The sequence below is a fragment of the Miscanthus floridulus genome, chromosome 11, assembly GCF_019320115.1.
Source record: "Miscanthus floridulus cultivar M001 chromosome 11, ASM1932011v1, whole genome shotgun sequence".
Lineage (NCBI taxonomy): Eukaryota > Viridiplantae > Streptophyta > Magnoliopsida > Poales > Poaceae > Miscanthus > Miscanthus floridulus.
The window spans coordinates 1,172,996-1,182,315 of NC_089590.1; the positions used below are offsets into that span (position 1 = coordinate 1,172,996).

Below are 9,320 nucleotides of genomic sequence, written 5' to 3' on the forward strand. Positions count from 1 at the left end.
AATCCAATTATCTAATTACTATGAGAATAAGATCTAAACAACTTTTTTATTTAGGATCTGGATTCTACTTTCACTGTCTATAATCCAAATTCTTGCTATGAGAATGACATCCAAACAAACCCTTGAATACCATATGTATTTTCTAGCTCATAATAAATAGTGTCGGTAAGTCAATAATAATAATAAACTCGTATTAGTGGGCGACTTGTAAATGCAGCAACCACGTAAATTCTTCGACTTTCACAGGACACATGATTCTGCTTTCTTTGATCAAGAAAACTAAAATACGTAAATCACTACATGTCTAACAATGCAACTTGCTCATCCAGATTTTTGCATCTTTTATCAATTTCCAAGATGCCAATGCCCTGCTAAAAACTCCATGCACAAAGGTTTTTTTTAAAACAATAGGCAGGAGCTCTGCCGCTCAATTAAGCCGAAAGAATATTATGTACAAGAAGGTTAGCCGGACGAGATGCCAGAAAGGCACCCGAAGGGCTAACCACCCCACACGACACAGCTGAGCACAAACACGACACAAAGGTGTGCACAAAGGTGTGCGTAACGATGGGGGCAATATTGTCAACACAAAAGGATGCATGTCAACCGGTAAAAGTGAAACCACAATCTATGTTGAATACCATATATATTTCTCATGGTTACTCAAACAGCTAATGTATACAGAAACAATAATTGCATATTTTACACTGGCGGTTTGTCTAATCGCTGCATCAGACACAAAACACCAACACAGGGGGAAAAGGTCAGTCAAGGGCGATCATGGTCCCGACACGCTGCATCATCATTGCGCCATCAGCCTGAGCCTTTTAATCAAAATTCAACGACGATCATGACCCTGATCATGAATGAAAGATATATAAGCGATAACGCAGCCATTCAAGTAAACATGTCACACACAGACATAGCCAGCCAGACTCACCTTACGATAAACTGCTGAATCGAGAGTCCAAAGTTAATCTTGATGCATGTGGTGCTGTCATGAACGAATCGCAGTACTTTAATTACTATGTTCTTCTACAGATAACTATATTTACTCTTTTTTGAAGTCATGAATCCTCAGTTTTTTTCCCTGAACTGACAGAGAGGCCATTTCAAATGAAATTTGTGCAAACTCATCTAAACCAAGTTTCCACAATTTTCACTCATGGGATTATTTTCAGTAACGGGGCTATTTCCACTTGCAGGTTTATCTTCACCAAGGTTGTCGGTGCCCCTGAAGACCCCAGAGTAGTACTTGAAGTGGTGTGCCAGCAATGACACGATGGTAATGAACTCGCAGCCATTACTGAGCTGCCTGGCATGGGACTCTTGGCTGCAATGATCTGCAGCATACAACGACATCTCCACCCACACCCCCAGGATCAGTTCCAAAGTGTCACGCTGATCTTGCCACTGCAACTCTATGCTCAGAAGCTCGTTGGCGAGCAAGATTGCATACATATTAGCATTGTCGCGGATGGAATCCCCATGTGGATTTGGTGCCCTTACTGATCCCTGAGACAGAGAAGGACAATTACATAAAACTAGTGCACCCTGAACTTTAGTATGTACTTTGTTTATTAGACTAAGGTCTAAAACATAAAAAAATAGATATTGCCTTATTTGAATTTCATTATACGATAGTATATGAATCCAAGAAAGAAAATTCAAATGATCATTATGTCTTTTGAGAGAGAGAGAGAGAGAGAACTGTGAATGAAATTTCACTCAAAGAAAATCAAATTGGAACTGCTTTTTTGGTGCAACTTTCAATATAGGCATGTGCCGGTTCTGTTAGTGAAGTCAGCAAGTATGAAAACACAAACTTGTTTAAGATATTCTATATCTTCAAACATATTTACCAACGAAATGTGTTTCAGTTGAATGGTCAGGGAAGCTATACCTGCAAATTGAGAGGCACAAACAGTTAAATGAGGCACAATTTGGGCCACTGTTCCAAGAATAAAGAATCAGATTTTTCAAACAAATGAATGAACTTGAGGCCCACTCAGCCCATACCAGTGCAAATTTGGAGAAACTCCACGCCACCTCTGCAAGCTTCTCCCTCCGTGGGATCCTGGAGCAACTGGGGCCATCATGGTGGAACAATTCCTCAAGAATATAGTACGGGTTCCGGCTTACAGGGGATGGCGCCACTGGGTTGTCCTTATCACCAAATCGCATTCGGCACTGTCCTTCTAGTTGTTCGCAGGAGGTGAGATGTATGTTGTGCCGTGCAGCACCAGGCAGCATGTTGGGTTTTACCACCAGCAAGAACATCAAGTAGTTGGATAGTACCTCAGTAGCCTCAAGGAGCTCTTTTGCATGTTTGGCCTTGGATTTCCTGATGTACACCTCGGTTGCAATGTGCCAAACAAGGATGCTCTCGTCAAAGTCAATGTTGACGCTCCATCGAGCAAAGTCCTTGTAGGCCTCCATACGTTTCAGTATAAAGCTGCCTCTTGAGTTCAAATCAGTATCTTGGTGTTGCAGTGCTTGCTCTTTGCTTTGCAATGCTTGCAGAACCAATTTCTTGATATCTTGTATTGACAAAGACGAGTTAGCGTGCAGGAAAGTGCCTGAGAAGTGCATCTTGTTCCACCAGTCCTCGAGCCCCAATTTCATTGCTAGTCTGCTCCCTATCTCGTTGGTGTTGCGGGTGCACAGGTGGAACAAGTTGTACTGCCCAATGGAGCCCGACCAGAGTCTTCTACTTGCTGGATGAACACGCTGACCAAGGGAGGTGACAATATGGAGAGGCCACTCCCATCCCCTGCCCCTGCGATGCAGCAAAGAACGTGTCCAGGTGGACAGTACAGCCCTGCACACTGATATGATTTCCAGAACCAAAGCCCCAACCAGTAAAACATAACTGATAGCCACATCCACTCCGCTGTACCGATTTCCACTGCTGTTGATGCTGAGCTGAAACAACAGGAACGTGGTGGCTGTGCCAAACAGCGAAATGAAATGGATGCAGAAGCCATACCATGTGTGGATCACCGCTGCCTTGGTGTACAGGAAGTCATACATCAGAGACAGCTCCATCTCGACCAACTTGTATAGATCCTCTCCCAGATAAGATATCACGGAACGCGGTTTAGATTGCGAGCGAACTGAGGGATTTGGTAGCATTATGATATCGACGAAGACACCTTTGCAGATATCGAACTGGGAGTGGGCTCCAAGCAGCAAATCCTCTTCGCTAGTACCCAAAGCCAATAACTGATATGGGTCAGTCTTGACCTTCCGGATGCTGATGCTGCTACGGATGCTGCTGATGTTGCCACACTTGAGAGCCCATATCCTCTCACCATACTTGAGAAGGCCGGCAACAAACATGGACATGGAGGCCAGCAAAAGCAATGCCCCGCTGCTGGCAATATACTCGTATATCACATAAGCAGCTCCTAGGACCTGCACAGCGAGAGTTTGCAGGTGTCGTAGCCAGAGCGCGTTGTCCTCGAGCGCATACGCTGTGATGTTGTCTGGTCCGCCAAGGTGCAGCAGTAGAAACGGTGCCCAGAACGCCACCAGCTGGTGCTCATCTGACCTACTGTCCACAGATAGGTGACCCAGGGTGTATATCGCTGTGGAATCGGCCAGCAGGTACGCCGACCAGAGGAAGAACATCAGGGCGGTGGAGTTGCTATGCCGGCGGACTCCTCCGAAAACGAGGAGGAATACTTGTAACCCAAAGCTTACAAGGACCAGGATTTGTATTCCCCATTCATTCCACAGGTTCACTAGCTTTCCAGCCTCAATTACTTCGCTCCTCATCATGTCTACATACAGTAATAACATGGCAAAGAAATAACAATATTAGCAACTAGATGTTTGTATATGTGTTGTGTGCATGGAATGTATGCAAAGGACCGAATGGGTAACAGAATGGACCATGTATATGATCATAAGACAGTAATAATGGATGCTGATATCCGTTGCATGAGAAATGAGCTGACAAGATTAGCTCGAGGCATCATAATCTAACTGGCAATAATATACAGAAGGACAGGAATGGCAAAAAAAAGAAAAAGAAAAGAAAAGAAAAGAGAGGAGCAAAGAACATAGGTGATTACTTGCGTGGGAGTTAAATTGACGAACTTTCTGACAAGAAGGTTTCGTCCAGCTGCAGCTAAGATGAGGGCCATGGCTTCAACCTCCTTTGGTTCGACTTCGACAGGTGAAGGCGAGCTTGCCATGGAAGCAGTGGTTCCATATCGCATCAGTCAGCTCTGTACAGTTGATATGGCTCCATTATATATACTTGTGCCCGTGGACACAGATGCAAAGCAGAGTATAAACGAAGAAGAGTTTTTTTCTCTCTTTAAACAGTTGAATTACTCCATAGGAATGAAGCATGATGTGCAATGCTTTCCTAAGGATTAGCACATGATGATGATGCAGGAAAACGAAAAGGGTTGCACGGAATGGATGTGTGCGCCCATTGAACTGCTAAAAAGTTAGTACTTGTGCCACCTGAATCGATCCAAGCATGAACAAATCACAGCAGTAAACTCATTTTGATGCACCAATTGGTCTGCAATGTACACCGAGTAATTGAGTAAAGCAAGCAAAAGTTTGTGGCGTGACGCCATGTCAGGTCATGTATATACTCATCAATCAGTATGTACAACCCACAATGACATTAATTAGCAATCCATTTCACCATGCGTCCATGAAGGAACCAGAGGAATTGAATCTGTTAATCTAACTCGGGTGGATGGATGCTTACTTCTTGTTGTTGGGACGTTGGCCAGAGACTTAGAGGAGGGATGCCACTTCGAAAGGCGTCCCGGGTGATTGCCCTCGCGTCGGACGAGGACGAGAGGGCTCGGTCGGTGGACGGCCTGGGCGCCGCCCCCGATGCGGCACCGGCACAGGCAGCGGACTGAGGAATGGGAGAGGAGGCCTGGGATGGTGGAACCGTGGAAGTGGAGGCGGCGGGCGACAGGAGCAGAGGTGGCGGCGACGAAACGAGGAAGGGTGGAGGTGGCAGCCGCACGCGCACAGCGGAAACGCAAACGCCCTTCTTTTTCAATTATTATTATTCCCTCAGTTTTCAATTTCTTTTCATTTTTGCTATTCTACTTTGCAAAAAATATTAAAGTCATCTCCTGTACTTACTGTACTATTATTCGCCACGTGGTTCTCCCTTTGCCTAGCATTTTATCGCCAAACTAGGGCCGCCTCCTTCGTTGGCCTCTAGGAATCATAGGATTATAGAAACGTAAGAATAGAAAAAAAAAGTATATAAGAATTAAATATTATAACATCATGAATCATGTGGACCGAGAAAAGATAGGAAATAATAAAGGTCCCTTTAACACAGCAATTTTACATGAATCAATGAAATTTCTCAGAAAAAGCCATAAGAAACATGCCATATAAAAGTTGATAATTACACCCAAGCCATTAAATAGTTGAGTTTTCACATAAGAAACATGCCATATAAACGTTGCTCTGAACTCTTTTCTCCTCCACGTCACTTCTATCAGATTTTACTCTAATGATGTCAAACGTGGTGTGAAAAGTCAAAAATACCCTCATATTTGAATATGCAATTAATTCTTTTGAGCATCTTAATGATCTCAAATAAAAAAACTTAAAACTAGAAAGTTGTAGATCTCGTCAAGATCTACAGTATGTATAAAAGTTATCTTCATTTGATTCCGTACAAAAAAAATATGATTTTTCTAAGACATAATAATCATATCTTTTTTGTACGAAATTAAATGAGGATAATTTTTATACAAAATTGTAGATATTGTCGAGATCTATAACTTTCTAGTTTTGAGTTTTTTTATTTGAGGTCATTAAGATGGTAAAAAAATCAATTGCATATTTAGACCTAAGGATATTTTTTACTTTTCACACCCAAGATTTGACACCGTTAGAGTCAAATCTGACAGAAGTGGCGTGAAAGGCAAAAGAGTTCAGAGCAGTGGTACCTATGAGAACTCAACTTTTTTAATGGCTTATGTGTAATTACCAACTTTTATAAAAGCACACGAGTAAAAGTCTCAAAAGATTAAATGTTTGGATGGAGCGTAAGAAAAATATAGGTGTTCGGTGAGAGTGAGTGACACAAAAAAACTTCCCATGAGTTTCAATCTGTCGGGTTCATAAACCCGGGGTCACTCATGGACTGGCTTTCCAGCAAAGCCTCGGTCCGACAGATGACGTTGCGAACGACGCACAACTCCTGGGCCGGTCAAAAAAACCTAATGATGGGCCAGAAGGACGATCCAATCTCTAACCGAAAGGTCTGGCCAAAGAGGAACGGCGCCTGCTTCCAACTCTGGCTTGCCTCTCCGATCCGAAGGCCTCGTTTCCGACTCCGGCCCGCCTCTCCGGCCGGAAGGCCTGGCCAAACAACGCTTCCGACTCTGACCCGTGTCTCCGACCGGGGATACACCGAACCTCTACTTACAGCTCTTCTCCGATTGGCACAGTCGGAGCCGACTATGATCGACCGATCGGGGACGCCCGCTCGATAAGGACCAGGTAACGGGTGGAGCAGGTAAAACAGGACACTCAAGTCAACCGCAATACCAAGGACCGTACCCTACACACCTATAAGATGGTAACCGATAGGACATGTTCGAAGGGTACCCTGTAACCTTCCAGACATGTCAGAACCCAAGCAGTGTTGTGGCGTCGACATTTGCCCTACAGTGTTGTGGGCGCCACCAACTCCCATACCAGACAAACACGGTAAGGCTCCCCACACATGCCTCTGGACATCAATAGTGTTGTGGGCGCCGTTATTTACCATACATGGTGAATACGATAAAACCTCCCACATGCGTCTGACAACAATAGTGTTATGGGTGCCTACCATCATCTTGTATCCGATGGTGTGGGCAACAAGACTTAGTAACATACGTACTCTCTCTCTCTCGCTTGTAAGACTATCTAAAAGCTCTAGTTTGGTTTTGGTGAATTAATGAAACCCTAAGTGCTAACCTAATTTATCAAGTGATCATGAGATAGGTAGCGCATTCCAAGTGATGAAGCAAATGAAGACCATGACATGATGATGATGATGCCATGGTGATGATCAAGCGCTTGGACTTGAAAAGAAGAAAGAGAAAAATAAAAGGCTCAAGGCAAAGGTATAAATGATAGGAGCAATTTTGTTTTGGTGATCAAGACACTTAGAGAGTGTGATCACATTCAGGTTTGATAACCGTACTATTAAGAGGGGTGAGACTCGTATCGAAATACGGTTATCAAAGTACCACTAGATGCTCTAACTCATTGCATAAGCATTTAGGATCTAGTGGAGTGCTAACACCTTTGAAAATGTTTGTGAAAATATGCTAACACATGTGCATAAGGTGATACACTTGGTGGTTGGCACATTTGAGCAAGGGTTAGGAACTTCACCAGTGCCCTAGACAGAAAAGACGAAGGTCACTATAAGTGACCGGACGCTGGTCTCGGTTGGACTGGCGCGTTCGGTCAGTGGCAGCAGAGGGCACGCAGTGTCGATCTCTGATCGAACGCTGGGTCACTTAGTGACCAGACGCTGATAGGGTGTGTCCGGTCCTACTGACATGTGAAAGCTCTAGGTTGGTTTTGGTGAATTGATGAAACCCTAAGTGCTAACCTAGTTTATCAAGTGCTCATGACATAGGTAGCACACTTCAAGTAGAAGAAGCTAATGAAGATCATAGCATGACAATGGTGATGGCATGGCAATGATCAAGGGCTTAAACTTGAAATGAAGAAAGAGAAAAACAAAAAGCTCAAGGCAAAGGTATAAACCATATGAGCTATTTTGTTTTGGTGATCAAGACACTTAGAGAGTGTGATCACATTTAGGTTTGATAGCCGTACTATTAAGAGGGGTGAAACTCGTATCGGAATGCGGTTATCAAAGTGCCACTAGATGCTCTAACTTATTGCATATGCATTTAGGATCTAGTGGTGTGCTAACACCCTTGATAATATTTGTGAAAATATGCTAACACATGTGCACAAGGTGGTTGTAGGTTTGATAGCCGTCCGACGCTTTTGGGAAAATGAAATGTTTATTTTCTATTGCGCCGGATGCAAAATTCTTGGTGGTTGGCACATTTGAGCAAGGGTGAAGAAGTTAGAGTTGAAATGGAGTTGGTCGAAATGATGCTGGCGTCGGTCTACTGACCGGACGCTGGGTCACTCAGCGACCGGACGCTGAAAGGCTGCGTCCGGTCGAGCTGTCAGACGGCACAGTAGGCTAGGGTTGAGCACCGGACGCTGGCTGTGTCCGGTCAAGGTGGACCGGACGCGTCCGGTCGAAAAAACATGGCTCGGGGAGCTTACTGGAAACGACCGGACGCTGGGGCTTGAGCGTCCGGTCAGTTTTGATCGGAGCGTCCGGTCAGCTTCGTAGCCATTGGAATCTGACGAACTGTGTTTGAAGCTGGTGACGCGTGGCGTCCATCGGGCGACCGGACGCTGAGGGCCAGCGTCCAGTCAGTTTGACCGGAGCGTCCGGTCAGAGCGCGTTTTGCCCAGTGAAGGGGTATAACGGCTCTATTTGATTGGGGCTCTATTTATAGCCCCATGGCCGGCTGTGGCTCACATCTTTGGCCATTTTCATTGACATAGCAACCTTGTGAGCTAAGCCAAAGCCCTCCCACTCATCTACATCATTGATTCATCATCATAGTGAGATTAGGAGTGATCCAAGTGCATTGCTTGAGTGATTGCATCTAGAGGCACTTAGTGATCGTGTTTCGCTGTGGATTTCGCTTGTTACTCTTGGTGGTTGCTGCCACCTAGATGGCTTGGAGCAGCGAGGATCATCGAGCGGAGGTGGTGATTGTCTCCGGCTCCGATCATGGTGATTGTGAGGGGTTCTTGACCTTTCCCCGGTGGAGCGCCAAAAGGTACTCTAGTGGATTGCTTGTGGCTTGTGTGATCCTCATCTTGTGTTGGTTGTGTGGCACCCTATTGAGGGTTTGGCGTGTGAAGCCAATTAGCGCGTGAACCTCTAAGTGAGTGAATCGCCACAACGAGGACTAGCTTGCCGGCAAGCAAGTGAACCTCGGTAAAAATCATTGTGTTCATCATTGATTCTGAGGTGATTGGTCATCATTGTTATTCATCTTCGTGATTGATTGGTTCATTCATCTACACGGTGGTATAACCCTCTTGATCACTCTCTTTACTTTACCGCAAACTAGTTGACAAGCTCTTTAGTGTAGCTAGTTGTGAGAGCTTGCATGCTTGGTTCGTGTGGCTCTTTAGTTAGCCTTTGAGAGCACACTAACATAGGGTAGTGTCATTGCTCTTGTGTGAATTGACACTATCTAAACTAGAATTGT

The 9,320-nt window shown here is 44.7% G+C and overlaps 1 protein-coding gene across 2 annotated transcripts; it reads right to left on the reverse strand.

The window, feature by feature from the left end:
• Window positions 1-616: 616 nt before the first annotated feature.
• On the reverse strand, window positions 617-5,023 carry LOC136494140 (uncharacterized). Of its 2 annotated transcripts, none has more exons than XM_066490294.1 (5): window positions 4,736-5,022; window positions 4,080-4,235; window positions 2,020-3,785; window positions 941-1,515; window positions 617-856 (listed from the first exon to the last, which is right to left on the reverse strand). In XM_066490294.1, exons 3-4 carry the CDS (start codon window positions 3,781-3,783, stop codon window positions 1,138-1,140), a joined length of 2,142 nt encoding a protein of 713 aa, XP_066346391.1. In that variant the 5' UTR covers window positions 3,784-3,785; window positions 4,080-4,235; window positions 4,736-5,022; the 3' UTR covers window positions 617-856; window positions 941-1,137. The 2 variants fall into 2 exon arrangements, with proteins under 2 accessions (XP_066346391.1, XP_066346392.1); XM_066490295.1 differs by lacking the exon at window positions 617-856 and adding an exon at window positions 1,863-1,903 and having other exon boundaries at window positions 1,377-1,515; window positions 4,736-5,023.
• Window positions 5,024-9,320: the final 4,297 nt, after the last annotated feature.